This window comes from Takifugu rubripes, chromosome 2, assembly GCF_901000725.2.
Source record: "Takifugu rubripes chromosome 2, fTakRub1.2, whole genome shotgun sequence".
NCBI lineage: Eukaryota > Metazoa > Chordata > Actinopteri > Tetraodontiformes > Tetraodontidae > Takifugu > Takifugu rubripes.
Genome location: NC_042286.1, coordinates 9,087,551 through 9,108,302, shown reverse-complemented (window position 1 = coordinate 9,108,302; position 20,752 = coordinate 9,087,551). Strand labels below are relative to the sequence as shown.

At 48.2% G+C, this 20,752-nt stretch overlaps 2 protein-coding genes across 3 annotated transcripts; one reads left to right on the top strand and one right to left on the bottom strand.

The window, feature by feature from the left end:
- The first annotated feature begins 4,515 nt into the window (after positions 1-4,515).
- Positions 4,516-18,242, top strand: c2h14orf180 (chromosome 2 C14orf180 homolog). 2 transcript variants are annotated; one of them, XM_029832635.1, is made up of 11 exons: positions 4,516-4,682; positions 8,696-8,793; positions 8,888-9,164; positions 9,604-9,634; positions 12,001-12,087; positions 12,983-13,103; positions 14,498-14,528; positions 14,601-14,709; positions 15,752-15,912; positions 15,992-16,124; positions 16,761-18,242. In XM_029832635.1, the coding sequence occupies exons 1-11, from the start codon at positions 4,662-4,664 to the stop codon at positions 16,964-16,966; spliced, it is 1,275 nt and encodes a 424-aa protein (XP_029688495.1). In that variant the 5' UTR covers positions 4,516-4,661; the 3' UTR covers positions 16,967-18,242. The 2 variants fall into 2 exon arrangements, with proteins under 2 accessions (XP_029688495.1, XP_029688494.1); XM_029832634.1 differs by having other exon boundaries at positions 12,980-13,103.
- Positions 18,243-18,366: 124 nt separating this feature from the next.
- On the bottom strand, positions 18,367-20,355 carry tmem179ab (transmembrane protein 179a, genome duplicate B). The gene is made up of 4 exons (XM_003962650.3): positions 19,908-20,355; positions 19,476-19,613; positions 19,324-19,402; positions 18,367-19,241 (listed from the first exon to the last, which is right to left on the bottom strand). Exons 1-4 carry the CDS (start codon positions 20,207-20,209, stop codon positions 19,068-19,070), a joined length of 693 nt encoding a protein of 230 aa, XP_003962699.1. The 5' UTR covers positions 20,210-20,355; the 3' UTR covers positions 18,367-19,067.
- Positions 20,356-20,752: the final 397 nt, after the last annotated feature.

Here is a 20,752-nt window from a genome sequence, read left to right as displayed (position 1 = left end):
TTGTGTGGGACCTGCAGTAATGGGCTCCTCTCACCGCTCACAGCTCCATCAGCCCGATCCTCCCCGTGACCCCAGACAGCACATCCATTTATGACTGGCCTAATGCCCCACTGGACTGCACTCCCAGACTGGCTTTATCGAGGTGCGGACAGCCTTCACGCTGTGGAATTCTCCCTTTTGGCTCCCTTCAGGGTGTCGATAAGCTGCAGGGCGAAATGGGAAAATGAAGCAGTTCATCTCAGAAGCTGCACAAGTCCGCTCCGAACGAGCCAGGAAACGAGCGTTTCCCAGAGAAGAGCAGGCTGTGTTTACACATGCTGTCTAATTCTGCGCCGATGCTGATTTGATAGGATGTTTAGGATGACGGAGGGGTTTAATGCGTGCTGTTTTGGCAGCGCAGCGTCAACATCGTGAGTATTTTTCAGTAAATTACACCAAAATCCCCCCCAAATGTCCACGGAAGCTTCAGATGTGAAACCAGGGAACGAACTTCTGCTGCAGTGGAACCTGTTGATGTTGTGGCACTGGCCGCGGGGCTGGAGCGCCGCACGCCGTTAATCAGGAAACAGAACAATTCCACGGACTCAGGAGGTCTCCTGACTCCAGGATAACGCTGACATTTGATACTCGGTTAACTGAGGGATCGCCATCATTTTTTATGGTCGCGCTGATGTCTGCTCGGGGGGGAATCTGCTCACTTTTCCTCATCCTCCGCTGTCGGATCAGCCGTGTAACACGGGGGGGGGGGGGGGTGGGGGGGTGGGTATAAACACACAAAATGAGCCAAGGTTAAGAGAAGCCGCCACACTTTCTGGATTTGATTTGTAATTCATCCAACTGGGGACAAAATCTTTTTCTTTTTCCAATTATTTCTCTCTGCAGGAAAAATGTCTGCTTGTGTTCTAATAAACGAAGGCATAAACCTTACTTTGATCTTTGAATATATCACTGAATTATGGGCTGCGTGATGCTACAGGCTAACTCCACACTCCTAATCCTGCTGATATACTGTAGAAACTGTATAGTAGCAGGAAAGGAAAGAATGTTCCACATTGTTAAAAGCACAATCCCTCATTTCAATTCACAAAGACACTGACGTTAATGTTTACGTCCCGATTGTGAGTCCTCGCCGCTCCGCTCCGTCCCACAGAGTTGGTCCAGACTGCTCCATTGTTGTTTTTTTGTATACGTGTGATTTTCCCCTCATGTTATAGCGGCGAAGCATTGCGATCTGGACACATCCTCCAGTAATAAAAACTAATATTGCGAGATAATTATCTTGGATTTTACAATACGCCCACTGCGTCCCCCTGGAGGGGAAGCTGTCAAGCCACTGCAGATGAATTTTTGCTTTTTATTAGCTCACGTTCCAAACCCGCCTCACTATCTTAGATGTAACACAGTAGCTGAGCTTTATAGCGAAGGCAACACGCTATAAAAAATTAATGGATCAGCGGTCGCATGCTAATGGAATGGGGAACATAATGCGTGTTTTGCAGTACGAGTCCTGTTTTGGGAAGCGCAGCACAACTTCAACAACCTGCAGATGCTGAGATGCACATTTCAAAAATAAAAAAACCAAGATGTTTCTTTGTTGCTGCTCTTTGTGGAGAAAAGAGAGCCTGAATTTTCTACCCCCAGACAGACTCCTTTGCCCCCGGTGTCAAAATATTCACACACCTCTGATCTTGATAGCTGTCAGAGGCTGATAAAATATAAATAAGTCTCAGTCTTGAAGACAGTGGCATGTTTGTGGGCGAGGACGTGACCAGAGGCTGCCAGGATCTGACATGTCAGGGGGCCGCTGCATTAACTCTGAATCACTGTTATCTCCTCACACGTGCTCCGAACTTCTAGTAGAGCGACAGCTTCTCCTTCCTAATTTGGGAGGTAATTCAGAGGCTTGAGTGTGTTTCTGGCTAGGATTAGGATTAGGATTAGGGTTGGGGTTAGGGTTACGGTTAGGGTTAGGATTAGGGTTGGGGTTAGGGTTACGGTTAGGGTTAAGATTAGGGTTAGGGTTAGATTTAGGATTAGGGTTAGGGTTAGGATTAGGGTTAGCGTTAGGGTTAGGATTAGGGTTAGGGTTAGGGCTAGGGTTAGGATTAGGATTAGGGTTAGGGTTAGGATTAGGATTAGGGTTAGGATTAGGATTAGGGTTAGGATTAGGGTTAGGGTTAGGGTTAGGATTAGGATTAGGATTAGGGTTAGGATTAGGATTAGGATTAGTATTAGGGTTAGACAGGGGCCGCTGGTTAGCCCCTCTCTCCACTCCTCCAGGGTCAGCCTGAACCATCCCTAGAAGGTGGGACTGTCCCACCACAGAAATGCTCCAGGAAGCTGTAAATCCTCCTCTGTCTTCAGTTTGTTTACCCCTCCTGTTTCCCACCAAACAAAGTGCAAGATTTCCCACGGGAGCGCCCCCCACCCCCCACCCCGCCCCCCTCCGCATGGCGTCCTCTGCGGACATGCTTTACAGGCGTGGCAGCAGATGAAAACACTTAAAACATCATTTTGAAAAAAGGTCTGCTGCTGCCGCGAGACGAGCGAGGCTCTGATGCGGCGCGGAACAAGCGGGCGCATTTGAAAAATGATCGGCCATCTTGTCCGACACTCTTTCGGTCCAGCGCGGTCATTCATTTCACCTCTGAGCCATGAAGCTCATTTTGTTTTGACCCGTCTCATCAAAACCCACAAGGTCGGATCAGGATTAATACCTGGCATAAGGACAGAGGAGGATTTTGCATTTCAATAGGCAGATTATGAACCGTCTGCTGTTCTCCTCTTTGGGAACACGATGCTGATTCCCTTTGTTGTCAAGCACGAGCTCATTATCGGCAGAACGCGCCGTCGTCCTCGCCCGGAAACGTGAACTTCCAAAAGGCGTCAAAGCCGCCATCCGACGCGGAACACCAGCACCAGCACCTCTGCACTCCATTCACGCTGATTTGAGATGGGCGGACCGAGGCTAAATCCGGAACCCCCCCACGCCTGCACCTAATATTTGACTTTTATATCTCGGTGCCAGAGTGTTTTATTGGGGCTTTGCCTCCGCCGCGGAGATGGCGTATTTCACCAGCGAAGGACACGACTCCGGCTGTTTATTTCCCATGATGAAATTGTCCAGAGGTTGATGACTTCGTAAATAAACAGTTGGCAGAGCAGAGCTTCCTCTGAGCGGCGTAATATCGCTGCGCTCATCGCAGCTGTGCAGGCCGCCGCCGTCGGTTCATCTTTTTAAACGATCAAACCTTTCGAAACAGGAAACACCCCGCGGGTTTCATATTTACATGAATTCCTTTGATTATAGCTGCGTGTGAACACAACCCGCACCGGCTGTGCTGCTCACAACAATCAGAATCACAACCGCCGCACACGCCCGGCCATCATGCCAGGGAGTGAGACCTCACTTTCTCGGTTATTACATTTACGCTTCATGCTTGCATGGGCTAATGAAATACTCGTAGATGGGTGCTCTCATTCAACGCAACCATGATTTCCTCACCGTGAGGACAACACGTCACAGGGGCATCGCAAATTCAATTACAGCCCATATGCAGACCTGGTCATACAGGATTTAATCGGATTTGGCCACAATTAAAGGCCATCACGTGGCAGGAGCTGTCTGTTGACACTAGCTTAAACCTGGGCAACGGCACAGAAACAGGAAATCTGGCAAACGCAGCGTCCATTAGCATCCTCTCGTTCCTGTTTGCAAAACTCCGGTGACATCATTAGCATTTTGCTATTGTTATCAATATTGGAAAACAGCAGAACTGTGTTAAATCCTTCACTTCCTGGGGTGTGTTTTTAACAAAACTGATGTAATCTTTGTACTCGCCAACCTTATTCTCCCGTCTTAATTGAGTTGCGTGGGTAATTTCTCAACCCAGCCACCTCGCCGTGCTTTGTCAGCACAATTTACTGCCTATAGATCGTCTGTATGGACAATCTATAAAACCCTTCCTGCGCACGCCCACGCAGCTGTTAGAAACTGTGTTGCAGAGGGAGAAATTAAACCAAACGGGGATCCATAAACATATTATGTCCTGTTGTTAATGGAAATGTCATCAGCAAGAATCTCTCGACGCCACCGAGCAGAGGGTCAATTTCGCAGATTTTGTGGGAGCCACAGTGGATAAAGTCTCATCAGTTTGCCACTAAAGAAAACAAAATGGACGAATTTTCCATCCAATTGAGTTTAAAAGCCTCTTAATCCACTTCTGAATGGACCACAATAAAAAAGGGAATATGAAAGTAGAGGTGCTGTGCTGTTCTCAGAGGATGAACAGTAGCACATAAATATTTACTGTGTTGTTGCCAGTCCCCGCTCGTCCTCTGCCCTCCCATAATAACCTCCATTTTATCAGGTTAAGCGTGTGTCTCTGAAGTGTGTATCAGCATTTGATTGAGCGTGACGCCGGCCACAGCACCTCCCCAGGCGGGCCTCATGGCTGCGGGTCACTGACCGGAGAAAGAGGCGACATTTGACCTCCCTCGACTCTGGTGAAATGAAGCCACGCAGGAGACGCAGATTAAATTAAAGTTTCTGCGGAACCACGTTAAAGACCAGCACTTAGTCTGCCTCTCTCCAGCCACACGAACGGAAGGATGAAACAACCCGGAATTCCCGAGGACCGTCGCCTGATCGGATTTGAGATATGAAACATTCCCTGAAAACGGTGAGACAATAGACGGCGGCAGATGGAAATACTGTGATGTTTAAAAGTTGTTGGTGAAGGTGAAATTGTCAATGCTCACATTGTCAATTTAAAATCTAGAGTATTAGCAGAGACCTGCAATGTGCAGATTAGCATCCCTGTGCTAATGCTAATTTCAGCAGTTTTACAGGTTACATCAGCTGAATGTTTTAAGAGGAGGAATGTGGGGGAAGCACTGGTTGAGGATGATTTGATGAGCGTAATCACGTTGTTTGCTTCGTCTTTGAGTCCTGTTTGAAGCGTGTTGTCCCTCCGTGTCTCTGCCGTGGCTGCTTCTCTGTGGCTCGCTTTAGACTCCTAGTGGAGAACCAGTGGAACAGTTTTGCGTGTGTGTGTGTGTGTGCGTGTGTGTGTGCGTGTGTGTGTGTGTTATCGCCATCACATCTGTCCTGCAGCCCAGTGTTGACTGAAGTGGCCTGTTTGTCTTTGGCTGGGTTTGTCACGAAAGCGGCACAGATCCAATCAGCAACGCTCCTCTCACACACCCCGAAGCGGCTGAACGCAGCCAACTGTTGCTGCCACGACGGAGCGGCCCACGCCTGCCCGGTCACGCAGGAAGAGGGCGACCGCGGAGGGGAGGATGGAAGGATGAGGCTGCAGGAGTCTTGTTAACTCTGGAGCCTGTTTGACACGCCGCTGACACACAAACATTGATGCAGTGAATGTTTAACTGACATCGGCTTGGATGATCGAAAAACCTCTGTTCTGTCGCCACTTTTTTAACATCTCTGCTTTCACCTTGATTTTCCTTCTCTCTCAAGGACCAACCTGAGGACCCAGGTGTGGTTTGTAATGGCTGGGTGCAGCATGACCTCGCTGTGCAAAATGGTGTGAAATGGGCTCATGTTGTGTGGGAAGGTTCTGGCAGCGATCCTGTAACAACAGAGGATTTTCCTATCATGCGGCTGAGCGTGTGGTCAGTAGTTCTGTCCTGCGATTCTTCACCCAGTGCCTGCTGGGAAAGACTCCAGCACCCCCTCCTGACCCTGATTAGTGGATTAGTGGAGGTGAGCAGAAGACAGTATAGATGGATGGATTTTAAATTGTAAAGATAATCTGTCCTCAATACTGCTGTTTTGAGGTCTTTATTTTCATGACCGTGCAAATATGTGCGTGGATACCCAACACACGTTTCAGACTTGCTTCCATTCACAAATTGGTCGCTAGAGGGCGCAAGAGTGGAGCAAAAAGACTCCCGGGGCTAAACGTAATAAATGTGATATTACATTTCTGAATTTTCTCATGGTTATTAATGAATTGGTTTCAGCTGAATCTCAACTGACACAGACTCCAAATCTTTAATGAAAGTTCATTCATTTTGGGTGAGGTATTAGCTGAGTAGCTACACTGTAATAACACAATTATGGCTGTAATTGCACAAAAGCTATCTCGGGTCTCAGAACGAAGAGCACATCGCTCACATTCATTGCAGCACCTGAAAGTGATTGAGAAAAGAAAAACTGAGATGCATCATAACTGTAGCTGGAGGATGTGTTCCACCATGTTTACCTGGACTCTTTTTATCAGTGAAAGTCACTGGATCAGATAATTGGGTAAAAAGAGACAGATGGTGGCAGCATTTACTGCTGATTACATCGAGCCTATAAACAGTCAGTGGCTTCGGGGGGGTGGGGGGGTGGATCTGAGCTTTGAGGCTGTGGTGGCAGGACAGAGGAGCAGTTTCAACTGTGGCTCTTTTGTTCATATCCTGCTGTTGTGGGTGAAAGATCTGCAATAATCAGTTTGGAGGAAAGCACGTGTGTCTAGCGTACTATTACATTCCTATCACAAGTTCCTGAGCTTGTTCCTCTCATCATTGGAGCTGCCAGAGAACATTTAGCCACTCCAACAGAGTGAAATCTTCACAGCAAATGCCTTGCAGCACCAGCACCAGCAGAACCATGTGAAGCCGCTGTCTGTGCACAACACAGGAAATATAAATAGTATCTGCTGATGTTAGGAGATGCGCATTGATGTGACACCACATAGGAAGAGAAGGAACGCTCCTCTGCTGGCCTGCTGGAAAGATGTATTATTCTAAAAGAGCCGTTACAGTAAGATTTATGAGCTCGTGGATAAATGCCCACGTGATTTAATTCTGCAGGACTGGACAGAATCATCCCAAAGGCCACATCTGATGTCAGACCCGTAAATATCTGTCCCTTCTGCCGTTCATACAGTCTGATATTTACACCAAATGAAGATCTACTTGTGGTCAAATGCAGCCATTGCAACGACCATTAGAACTAATTGGATGTATTGCGCTTTATTACTTTGCCTGTTGCTGTTTGATTCATATCTGTGCCTACGTCGCGATGCCCTCCTTCCCTGCATTCTGCTGCAGTGCCTGTTTACCATTCATTTACATTAGCCTGGTCTATCTACCCCACCAGTGTTTACCCCTCAGACAGATGGATGTGTCCACCCACTCCAAGAGACACATAATCAATATTCTAGTTCCAGGTAGGTCCCGTCCTCGCAGCACGGACAGACATCGGCGGTTAACATTCCTGCCCATGGAAAGATGCTGGGAGAAGCCAGGCTGGTCTATTGTCCAAAGAATCACTATTTCAGATTCAAATCCGTTTGTTTTGTAAAGATAAGCTGTTTAAAAGTCTCTGTCCATCCATTTGTCCATTCATCAGAAACCCTGGAGACAGACGACCATCAACTCAGCTGGGAATCAAATCAATAAAGTGTCATTTTAACCTCATAAATTCATCTCCGATAAACAGAATCTTGTTCTCGGGGGTTTCCCATAATGCACCAGTTCTGTAACAGACTTGTGTTATAAAATATGTGTTATAAACAGGGACCTGCCTCTACCAAAAACTTTTAAATACCCACTTTATTAAAATACTTTTGATAAGAGGTGATTAAAAATGCCTTAAATGTTGAATGCGTTTCCATGCAAAGTAAAGCTCCATCTTTCTTGTACAACGTTTCACTTTGTTCCTTCTATTTTTGCACGGACAGGTAACTGAACAGCGTGTTTGCTTTCCACGTTTCCACGGACTTCACCTGGTGGCAGAATGATGTCATCATAATGCATCACTTGTCGTGCGTCATTGTCATTGAAGGTCTCTCCAGCCCGAAACATCGGGCTTTTGGGGGTTGGGTTTTTTGTCCTGTGTTGAGAACATGGAGACGGGAACTGCCGGCATCTGCGTGTCTGTTCAGCCTGACTGGTCGGACAAATCCACTGGCCTTTATTTGGGGCTGAGCGCTGGGACCCAGCCGGCGGGTCACTCTGCCCTCTCGGCGCCACGATAAAGTGGGTTTAATCGCCCGTTGGAGGACACGGAGTGACCCTGCATCATCACGCTGCAGGTGGAACGCTCCTTTATCTCCGTCCACTGGCTTCCTTGGCCATTAGAATCCCGTCTCCCACCACAGCTGTGCCTCCTGACGGTGGGGCTGGGGGGTGTGATTCCCCAGCAGGCTCAAGGGCTGCTCCCTCTGTCTCCTCTCTCCCTCTCTGTCCTCAGGCACAGATTGGCCTCACGTTAATGCTGATTATTAGTACCTGAAGGGAACTGAGCAAACACCCAGAGGAGGAGCTCCTCCTAAATAAACATTTGTTTTAGGTATTTGGACAGCGAGGAGCTCTGGGATGTGTTTGGAAACATGGTTTCTCACAGATAGTTTGTCGACGCATTTACTCCTGTTTAGTTGGCGATTAACAGCAGCCGTGCACGCCCTCTCAGCTACACAGCAGCGGGAAACACGCACGCATGCACAACCCATGAAAACTGGGTCACCCCTTTGCATATGCATCACACAGATGTGCACCACAGAGCGCGCGCACCGCCATCCTTACTTTACATTATTGACACCTACAGCTTTGCGGGGGTTGGGGGGAGCCGCTGGTGGAGCTAGAGTGCCTGAGCGGAGCAGGGATTGGCTGAGAGCTCTGCCGCTCAGGCAGCCGACGCTCTCCCACTTCCTCTGTCCTCCTTTTCTGTTCCAGTCAGAGAGGGGAGGGGAATGGATGTTTCCTGAGAGTCAGCGCCGCTGCTCAAGCCTGCTCCGCGCCACCTGTCCTTGACTTACAGTGCTTACAGGAAACTGAGTGAGTGTGTGCAGCTCTCGTCCCTCTTCTGGCACCTCTGCGTCTGTGTTTATGTCGGCCGCTGTGTCTTCTTCACTCCCTGTGAATCTGTCAGTGTGTGTGGAGCTGCTTCTCTCCACCTGTGTGGCTTCAGCGAAGAGGCAAGGAGGAGAGGAGACCCGTCCCCGGCCGGCGAAAGCCCTGATGGGAGGCGCTGCTGGTCCTGCCTGGAGCTGGGGATGCTGAACAAGGGGAGAGAGGGCCTGTTCGAGCTGGGACAGCAGCTCCAGCAGCAGGGGGAGTACCAGGCCGCCCTCCACTGCTTCCTCAGCTGCCTGCTGGGTCTAACTCACGTGCAGAGCTTCACTTCTCTGCCCAACTGCCTCCACCAGGTGAGCCACAGATGACCAGACACATGGAGCCGAAAACTCCTGCACGCGCACCGGCGTCGACTCGCAGCCTCACTGCATGCGTCCATCAAATCTGCTGTATCATGTGCTCATTTAGATCAGCATCACATAGCACAGCACAGCAAGGCAGATTCAACCTTGACATGACAGGCAGCAATGTCAACTGTGACAGTTTGTCACGTACATCCTGCACTGACAGGAGATGATGATGTCAGTCTCACCAAGATTGAGGAAGTGTTCCTGGTGATAAATTATCCAGCACGCACAGTCATAGTGTCAGTATTGATTGTCTAAATCAAGAAAATATCTGGTTTATGTTCTCATTTTTGTCTTTTTTTGCTAATGATCAGACATATTCACGCCTGAATAACGATTAAAGTCATTAACTTCAGCGTCTCCCTTGTTTTTCTCTGCTTCACAGATTGCAGAACTCTTCATCACAAAAAAGAATTGTATCCTTGACTCTTCAGGGAGGGTGTCTCTTGCATTACTTGTGCTAGCCTAAACAGCTAACCTAGCATCATGCCAGGACACCCACCCTTGGGTGGGTTTGAGTGGGCATTTCTGGGGCCGGTTCATAATAACGCAGTCGCCACACTTGTGCGCTCATCCTGTGTGTGCTTCTTAAGAGGATTTGTAGACTCTTATCTCTGCACACCAGAGAGAAGAGCAGTGCTAATTAACCTGCAGTGACTAGTCTTTCACCCACTTCACCGGCTCTATAAACTAAAGCCGTATGGGAGGTGGACATAATAGAGAGGTGTTGTGTTACAGGATACGTTACTGCTGGGTTCTTCTCTCTGTTACTGACACAATCACACACTTAGCTTCTCAGGTCATGATTCACCTCAGTAATGGTCTTCCTCTCACTGCCGGGTTTCCAAAAAAGGTCAATTTGACGGGCTTTGTTTACAAAAGCAGAGAGCGGGGCCCCTTCTTGACACCTGCTTCATTCAAGCCATTCAAACAGGATTCGAGATAATCGCCGAGCACATGTTGTTTCACGGATTCAACTTCAGGCTGTTCCACGGAACGTTTTCTGGAGATGTTTCCGTTTCTTTTTCCATTCGGCTCTCACAACAACACGGTCGGCCCGCCCTCGAGGGAGGGAAGGGTCAACGCACACCAGCTGAGGATGTGGGAATGCTGGAGAGATGTTTACAACATCGTTACTTCTGCTGCAGCCAGATCCCAAAACAGGAAAGCTACACACAGATATTCCAGGCATGTTGTTGTCATGGTGAAGCCCTGGACTTGCGGACAGATCTACTATTAGTCGCAGCTGATGGAGACAGTGACCAGGTTGTGGCCCCTTAGATCCCAAGCTAAGGTTATCAGAGCTGGCGGCGTTCCACGGGCCTTTGTACAGGTGCCAGAAGAGCACTTTTAGCTGCTGAGTGTTCATGGATATATGATTCTTGGAAGGTGTGTTGACCCAGACAGTTTGACTTTAGTCTGAATTAAAGGGGGAAGCCGATAGATTAATGAACTTTATAGAGCGGATGTGCAGTGGAGGGCACACAGGAGCTGAAAGGTGCGTTCAGCAGAGGACCGTGAAGCCAATTTTTGATCACATGATATAATTACAGAGGAAAGCCCACACCCCTTCTGGGAAGATAAGATAGTGAGCTTTATGAGTTTATTTCTGTGCACTGTTGGCACACGGCACGTGTCGAGCAACGTCCATGCGAGTCGTTGCAGAGCTTCGCCGGTTGGCGGTAGGGTTCATAGTGTGTGCAGCGGCGAAGTAGAGCACGCGTCCCCTGGAGCGGATGGTGGTGTGGTCCTGCCAGGCTAAAAATATCAGACAGAAGTAGTGCCCTGACCTTTGGTTGTGGCTGCTCCCCTAATCCTCCCTCCCAGATGGTCCAGCACATGCAGCACTCGCATCCTTTCCGGAGCGACTTCCACGAGGCGGCCACGGTGCGCCGCATTTCCCTCCATTAGCTCACAACAGATGGTTGTCAGGAATCAATATTTGTTCCTCCCTCGGTGTCCATCTTCTTTCTTAGAATGCCTGCTTGTGTCTTACTCTTGAGCATCACCAGAGGATCAGGAGAGCTTTAATGGCACCATGTTGTGGTTTTCTTTTGTTTTACAGCCGACAAACAAAGGAAAACAGCTGTTCCCATTCAAGCTCGGCTGCTCGGAAAAAAGTGGAAAATATTGTGCAGAGGTTTTATTTGATATATGTCCGTCGCCTTAGCAGGGAAGAAATGTGAGCTCCTGAGAATGATGAAGTTGCTCATGGGGTTTCTGGTGTGAAGCGGGACATTTCCACCAGCAGTTCTGTGTTTATTTTAAGCATTCTTCATCCCGTCGGGCTGTAAATTCACCAAACGGCTGCGGTGTCATTTTACAGCGGGATGGACTCTCAGGAGCTTTTAAAGGTTCTAATTTTAGGAGGCTTTTTATAGAATCTCTTCATGAAAGCGACACAGGAATTCAGCATCAAACGGAACTTTCAAAGCGGGCGCTTTAAAGGCACTTCTGAAGAGAAGCATGTGAGACCAGATCACATTAGATGTAATCGGCCGCGGCTGTAGACGTCACAAGCGCGAGCAGCAAAAATGTGCAATTTACTGACACAGGTGCCATTTATTTAATGAAGCGCAGAGTTCCGGATTCAAGGTCGGCGGCGTGCCTTGTCCCCTGCATCAGCAGCAACACGTTCAGTTTGTGTGAAAGGGGGTCATTGCTCAAGATAGATTGGAAAACAATGGGGCAAAAATAGCACCAGGCTAGGCAACCGGGCTGTTTTTAAAGCCCTGACTAATCCTGATGACGACTGAGACCGCTCCTTCACCCGTATAAACAGATGGGAAGGCCCTCCAGTTCATCCAGGCTGAGAAAATGTTCTATGAGGTGGCGCTGATCGAGCTCACAGCTCTGCAGGGGAGCGCAGGCAAGTACATCACACTGTTGCTGGCGCTGTACAGCTTTGCATGAATCCAAACTCAATCCAAAAAAAAAAACTTTCAAAAATGCTTCACCCTCAGATTGACATTGGGGTTAAGTATTAATTTATTATGATGGAGGAAACTGGGGTCTGGTATTAAAGTCTACTGCTGTTTACGTTGAACCCGGTGGAGGATTAATGGCCCCACGTTCCCTGAACAGCTGCTGGTTCTTTACCTGCTGGTGCTCCAGACATTTGAGTCCTTCTGCCTGCTGCTGAGGCAGCATTTCGGCGTGCTGGGCGCAGCGTCAGAGGAAAGGCAAACTGGAAGACAAATGGTGGCCCTTTCTGTGAGAGCTGAGAGGATGGTTTACAGCAGCGGACCCCCTGATTCAGCACTCGCTGGGGCTGAGCGCTGGGCGCCGTCAGCACCGCTGCTGTTACTGCTTCTTCTCCACAGGTTTTTTTTTTCCTGCTGCGAGATAATTAGATGCTTGTGTGATGACAAGCCTTTCAGAGCGCCGCAGGGAAAATGGAGCTCCTCTTGTCCTGGTACTCGTGGGTCTCACGCTGTGTGTTTGTGGTTTGTCACTGTTTGCACGAGTGTGTCTGAGTGGGCGTGGCGTGTTGTGTGACTCCCTTATCTGCTGTGTCCTGCCCTCATCTGTGCTCTCACGTCTCCAGTCCTCCGTCAGCCTCCCTCTGCTGCTCAGACAGCCAGGACAGCCAGACAGGAGGACAGACAGACCCTTTTTTGTTGCTATTGTTTTGTTTCGGCCTCTCACAGGGCGGTAAAGGGCAGGGAGGAGAGAGAGAGAGAGAGAGACAGAAAAGAGGGCAAAGGTATAAAGTGTTTGGCGGAGGGCCGACGGTGAATCCATGCCCTGTGTTTGTGTAGCAGGGCCTCAGGAGGAGGCGACACTGGGCTCTGTAGGATGGAGCGGCCCAGAGGAGCTGTCGGAGCAGGCCTCCCAGGCTCAGCAGCTCGAGCGTCTGGCCCAGCTGTGCATCATGAGCAAACAGTAGGTAAAACAGCACCCCGCCGGAGCTGGATTCCTCTTCCTCTGTTCCTCTTCTTCTAGTATGATTATCATTGTTGATGTTATCCTATTAATTAATAGAGTGTTAGATGCATCATTTCCTGACTTGTTGGAATGCTTTGCTCCAACTGATGTATGTCTCTAATATAGGTGTGTCTATGTTGTGCGAGTATTTTCCATGCTAATTGAGTTGTGACTATGTAAACAATTCACCTAGATTACCTTAATTTTTGTGTTGACTCATATTACATAAGCTGTAGCTGGATGGAAGTAACAGCTCATTTGTTTGTTTAGTAATCCGCCCTTTCTAATACCCAGATCAGATTTGTGTAATCGAGTGAGAAGTATTTTGCTGCAGACAAGACTGGAAGAATTTTTGTGACCCACTATGAGCCCTCTGTGTTTGTCGTCATGCAGTTTGGGCATCCGAAATATCGCGTTTTACACACGCCTGATTGACCTTTCTGCAGTGAAAATCTTCCAATCCGTCTTTTCAGGGAGAGTTGAGTTTCCCTGTGGACATGCAGAAAAGGGACACCACCCTGTACGTGTCACGGAAGGAACTCCTTCCGGAATCTGGTGGCTCCTGTTGCAGGGCCACGGTGGGGGGTTGGGCTCTGTGATAATCTTAAATCAGATAGGAGACTGTGGCACAGAAGCTTGAGCCCCCGCTCCTGTAGGTCTCTGTCAAAATTGCCCAGCTGATCAGGAAGTTGAAAGACTTCCTGAATCTTTCAGCAATGTCGCAGGAAGTCCTTTAAACCGCCGATGTGCAGATCTGTCCGTGCCTATCAGATTTCCCATGAGAAGCACCTCCTAAAGTGCAAATAGACACCCGGCCATTACTAATTGAAGGGAAGTGTGGGTTTTGAACAGCGAAGTTGACATCTGTTGCACTAAACTGAGCTTGCCCTACATCAGAGGGGCCCCCGTGAGGGTGATGACTGCCCTTGGATTCATTTTTAGGGCAGAGATGAGCGGAACGGCTGGCAGATTGTCACTTCAGCGTGTCACGGTGGCCCAGCTTAGTGGTAACAGTGGCCTTCTGTAAGCCTGAACAATGGCAGCGCCTGTCAGTGCTGGCAGCAATGGAAGGTTTCCGCTTCCTCCCGCCTGCTCTCCAGGTCTAATCAAAACAGACTGGGATTTATCAAGCTGCCACTGAAACAGATCTGCCCAACCTGATCTCACCAGCACAGGCTGAGGCCGCCTTTCAAAGTACCCGTGAAGGAGAGAGACGGAAGTGGTAGCTGGATTCTTCTTTTACAAGGCTGCTTTTGTTTGCAGAAGGCACATAATGTGCTGTTCCAGCCTCACAATAAAAGCAGCTTAATGTTTGCCCAACTGTGCCAACCTCTTTTCCCTTTTCTTCGCAGACCTCATCTGGCTCTAGAGTACAGTGGTAAGGTATGTCACCCCTCCACCGCCGTCTTTCCTTCACTGTAGGTGTCACGATCCCATGATGCTTTTGCCTTTCAGGCTACAAAGATCCATCAGAGGACCTTCGGTAATGATCACCCCGTGACAGCCAAAAGCCTGGAGCTGATGGCCACCGTCTACGCTGAGATCGGCAAGACGGAATATTCAGGTAAGAGGTCACCTGGAACTGCAGGCATCAGGCCATGTGGGGCAAAACAACACAGGTGGTGCTCGATCATCGTATCAGTGAACTCTGACGGCATTCAGCTTGAAGAATGGGGGCGGAGTCTTCCTCACGTGAGGCAGGACATGCACCAGAAATGACAAGAGGGTCTGTGTTTTATAGAGGTCAGCACGGAGAGGAAAGGCACTAAAGCCCTGCAGTAATCTTAAAACCATGTTAGGCTATTTAAATGTTAAATGAAGGAACACATCCAACATGCCAGACAGAGGAGGTCTTTTAAACATGGACAAAGGATGAATGTGCCGGCTCTGGTGTGCGGTTAAACAGGGCTGCACTCTCCTGGTTCTGCATTCTTCCTCCTTCTGAATTATGAATTATTCTGACTGCTGTGATGTTTTTATGTGTGCAGTCTAAACCAGTTTAGTTTAGTTTTGCTGAGTCAGGATGCTGAACAGGGCTAAATAAAGACAGGAGCCCTCTGCATGGGGAACAAAAACATAGTGTTGTTGTCTCTTGCTGTGTTCGGGGTCAGGAGGCGTCGATGGGCTGAGCACAAACAAGTCTTTGCACATGCGTGCGTGACCTTTCCTTTCGTATTGTACACACAGAAATCCGCTTTGACCAACAGCGAGACACTTCAACTCAACCAGGCTTAGCTGTTTACACATTGCAGCTGCCGTATGTCAGATAAACAGCTCTTTCATTCAAGTTCGCAGAGTAACTCAGGTTTTGTTATACTTCTTAAGTTGTAGCTTGGTTGTTGTTTTTGTAGTAGTTGTAAAAATAGTGGCTGTTATTGTAATAATAGCAGTTGTGGTATTAGTGAGAGTCACTCTCTCAATGACTTTTCCACTGATTGAATCACTGATGCCTTCACTGTCAGTGCCGACACAGTTAACTGCAGCGTCTTTCCTCTGGCACATTTGCATGTGGAAGTTGGCCTTGTTTGTTTTCACCTCGCCCGTCAGCCTTCAGACTGTTGCGGCGAGTGATCGCTGCTCATGTATGGTCATGGTTCTCTCGCTAGACTCCCTGGGTCAGTGTGTGTCCGCGCTCTCCAAGCGCTTTGCCGCGGCCGAGTCCATCCGAGATTCAGCCGTCAACTGTCTCTCTCATTCCCACCGGGAGAAGAACTCAGAGATCCTCCACAGAAAGGACGCCCACCACCTACAGGAGGACGCACCAAAGGTCAGGGTTCAGGAAGTGTCAACATGCCCACGATGTAGTACAAACATCGAACCTTGAGCCCGAGCTGTGTCTGCTGCAGGTAACCAGCAGCAAAGTCCCCACTTCCATTCTAAAGAGGCCGAGTTCCATCTACGGGACGGACGTAGAGCCCGCCCACAGACGGAGAGGCGAGAGGAGGGTTCGATTCAGGGATCCAGAGACCACTGTGCACGGTGAGAGTGCAGCCTGTCCCGTCAGGCATTATAACTACGTTTGTAGAGGAGAAAACAACAAAGAATGTTGTCTGCCATTAGCTTAAAGAGAAAGTGCTGCCTTTGGGGGAGGGGGGTTGCTGCTAATAAATATAGTAATGATACTGTAGTTAAACCTTCATTAATATACATGCAAATAAGTGCCAGTGGAACCTATTTCAGGCCGATAATGGAGTCTGCAAGGGCGCAGCATGGCTCCTTTTCATTGACAGGCGTCTTCTCTCTTGGTTTCACAGACATTCCTTATTGTGACTGTGTAGGTGGTAAGTGTGTCTGAGAGCGACCGTTAAATCATGCATGACAAACTGTCCGCACCTTTTATACGAAACAGTGTACTTAGAGGTAAAAGCTCAAAAGCCTGATTTGGATGTAATTTGGTTGCCAAGCAAAGTAGGGCCTGCCGCTCTCATCCACTTTCTAACAATGGTAGAAACACAGCGTGTGTGATGCCTCACTGTAAACATGTATTCACACCAAATCTTCCACCAAAACATGGAGGTCTTTGAGGGGGCAGGAGCGGGGAAGACACATCTGAGGGCAGAATGGCTGAAACGCCCACTTGCAGCAGCCCAGTAAACTCCTCTCTTCTGTTCCCAGCCTATGAGACGACTCCATCCCACCCCCACCTCGCCCTCTTCACTACCCTCTTCCTGCTGATGTCATTCATGGGCGTGGCCATGTACTGCACAGACCGCCGGCACCAACAGCGCTTGTGTGACGAGCTGGAGGCCGCTCTGGCTGTCTACCTGCTGCACGTGAAACAGCTTCTGTGGGGCTGCTGGATATGGCTGACCATGCAGTGACGCAATAGGACCACCGGGGGAGTGGAGGAGCCTGCTTTACAGTTTTCCAGGCCTCTTCTTTTTTTTCCTATTTTGGAAAGATAGCAGGCCCAGTGTTAATCCACTCTCAGAGTGAAGAAGGAAAATAATATGTAACCTCAGAAATATGTAGCTTCCATATTTGTATATACGACCTGTACAAAGGTGGCGCTAAACCACTCATTATTAAGCTGTAAGGACTTTGCACACCGTGATGCTAATACCAACATAACACCTAATCATCTAAGATTCATGAGTGAATGTTTCCTGGAATGTATTTATTTATTCTGTCATGCCCAACCAATTGTGTGTGTAAGGACGACGGCAGGATTCAGTCCAGTAAATGCCACCGCGGGAATGTAGAAACAGCTCTGGGTGGTGAGGAGGAGGAGGGAGGTACACGTGTGCTAACAATTGAAGATAAGGAAGGATAGCAGGGAGTTGCCTCACCTCCTCGGAAAAGGCTGGATGACTATTGAGTGAGAAACATCTCTTTTTTCCATCTCCTCCTCGTGGACGACTGTCTCCGGCTGATTCCCGGTGCAGCTAAACTGCAGCACAACCTCTTTCATTCTCTCTACTTATCTGTCACACAAATGTATCAATATCGAATGATGGCGACCGCTTTCAACCTAACAGCGCAGATACCACAAATATCCTTTAATGTAAACGTTATATACTCTTCTGAGAGATGTAGCTGTGTCTGTTCAAATATCAGTCTTCAAATGGCTCCAGATATTTTTTAACTTTTTGTTATTTGTTGCATTTCTATGTCAAAGTATTTATATTGAGGTTTTAACTTACAGGTTATGTTCCGGCATTTATATGGACACAGAAAATAATGAGGCCAAACGCAGAAGTATGAGAGAATCTTCTCAGTCCCAATGTGCAAAACGGTTACTGTCGGTCAAAGTGATGCACAGTCCTCGCACAATGAGCAATAACACACTTCACATAGTTTCCACTGACACCTCGTTCTTTTTGAACCGTTTCAGGACATTAGAATGCCAAAGCAATACTAATGTGGCCTGAACAGAAGGAAAAAGTAGACGTCTCCACTCTGTACTGTCAAACGAAAGCATTGTTAGCAATAAACCCAACAACCAGTGAACCTGTATCTCTCATATTTACATTAGAGGCTGTTTCACAGCAGTTCATGGCCACTTTGGAAGAAGTGCCTTTACAGAGGGATTTATTGCTTTTTATGAGTTGATGATTTCACTTGTTTTAAATAAAATAAATCAAATGTTACAGATCGGATCTGCTCTGTCTTCTTGTGTGGTCGATGGGAGAGTGTGAGAAAGGCTGTTAGAGGAACTAGAGCAGGTATATCTGCATCTGTTCAATGACTCTTGTCCTGAAAAAGAAGAGAAGCCTCAGAGTAATTGGCACAAAATATATATATTTGTTTGAATTTCACACATGGCGGCCTGGTACATGAAGACTCTGAACTATAGTTTGTCCTTTTTACAAAACCTTTTTACTCTTGTAACTGTTGATAAAAGTGTAAATACACTGTAAAAGCAGACAAATTTGGCTGCAACATGCAAACAAAAAAAAAAAAAAGGATTCAAGTATGTGCAGCGTGTAGCATACGTCGGGGTATATTTATCAGTGTAGAAAAACAATGAATGTCCCCGTAGGTCTACAAACCAGCAGCCTAGTACTTGATCATGCAGTACATCCATGCAGAAGTTTCACAAAGACACAACGATCCCTCCAGGAATCTGTCTGAGCTGTTAATACTGTACTGAGACCAGGAAAGAAGGGCGTGTATTTCCATTAAATGCTTTAGGAGATGGTGTGTGTGTGTGTGTGTGTGTGTGTGTGTGTGTGTGTGTGTGTGTGTGTGTGTGTGTGTGTGTGCGTGCGTGTGTGTTGAGGAGCAGTTCACACGCTGGATGAAGAGCAAAGCAGGAGTCTGATATAACATCACAACCCACTGGTCAACACACAAGTTACAACCTTCAGTCTGATTCAGCCAGCAATGGGAGCAAAAGCCAATTTGATACGATTGTCTACATGAGTCTGGTGTTATGATGATGGTGTGCATGTGTGTGTTTGTTTAGGCATCCTCTGGTTTCTAGATGAGGCCAGTTTTGAGGTCAGAGCCACGGCGTGTGGAGCGTCCCAGCAGGAGGTCCTTCTCGTGGATCAGGCTGTCCAGCAGGTCTTCTTGCCTGTAGTTGTGATACACCTTCAGGAACGCCATCGCCGCGATCCCCAGCCAGGTGAGCCAAGCAGCCCACAGCCCAAACTGTGGAGGAGGGGGGGGGGTCATTACTTGAAAATGTGACTCATTCACCTCATAATCGGGTTGAATAAGGAATCCGTCTCACCTGAGCGATGGCAAACTGGTCGTAGAAGGCCGAGTTGTTCAAGCCCAGCTCCAGATCCGTGTCCTGCAGGTCCTCGCAGCTGAAATGAGACGGGGGCTGGTGTTTAGGGAGTAAAGCCTGGGCAGTTTTACATGAGACGGGTGGCAGCTCACCTGCTGGGCAGGGTGCCGCCCTCCGTGACGGAGTCGCACCACATGTTGAACCCCACGCTGATGATGGTGCTGGACAGGAAGACAGTGAACACCACCACGGAGCTGATCAGGAGGTTTAGGAAGGCGTTGAAGATGGTGCTGGGAGAAGACAACAGCATGAGCAATCTTTGATGAATTCCATCCCTTCTGACACATGATGTCAGTGTAGATTCTCAATCACTTGATGTTGTACTTATGGAGGCTGGTTCAGGGCATCAATATTTCTGTCCTCCATCTTTTTGATGGAGGACATGACTAATCAGTTTTACAGCACGTATCATAGCATGTTGTACAGTAGCTTATGCGTGCACAGGCGTTCAAGAACAGATTTAAATTAGGACGCAACCTCCTCCATGATTATTTTTTCTTAAATGCAGAGACCGGAGCACTCACTCATCGTGTCCTTTGCACAGGAGGAATAGCAGCCTCCAGGCCTGCACCGCGGACAGGATGAGCGACGCTATCCCGACGAAAGTGACGAAGCTGCAGGAGGACTCGGGTCCCCACTCCTCCACGATGAAGCGCTGCTTCGACACGGTGATGTTCTCGTTTTGCCACATCCCCCGCGTGAACAGCAGACATTTCCCCCCGAAATCTTCCGTGTTCTCGGACAGAGGCACCACGGCGATGAAACCGAACACAAAAGCTAAAAAATAAAGGATGCACTGAGCGAAAATTAAATTATCCAGGGCCATTTTTCGCCGTCTCCCTCTGCTGCACCGCGCGTCCTGCAGATGTGCGCATGCGCGGTGGATGCAGACGGATGCGCAGGCTGCGGCCCTCGGGGCTCCGCATCCTTCCCGACTACACCCAGGCTGGGACACATTCCCTCTTGCAACAACTTAAATATTGAATCACTGCTTCATCCCCCCACCCCCCACACACACTAAAAGCAAGAGGATATTTTTAATGAAGGTTAAAGCTTTATGATTGACAATAAAATAAATGATCTATTCTTTGTATTGTTCTGTCATATTTCTAGTCATATTTTGCTTCCGTGTTACACTTGATTGCGCTTCATTTTTGCTTTCACCCCAAATAATTTTAGGAATATAGACAGTGAAGACAAGGAAATAGATTTTCCAGTGACAAAACACAATAAGACGTGGTCACAAGCAGTGGGGGATGCTCCCTCTGAGTCTCTTGTGGGTGAGTGCGAAATAGAGTAATGGTTTGTTTATAAGAAAGGAGAGTCTTTAAGGAAAAGCAGGTAGCTGTCAAGGCCATCTGACACACTC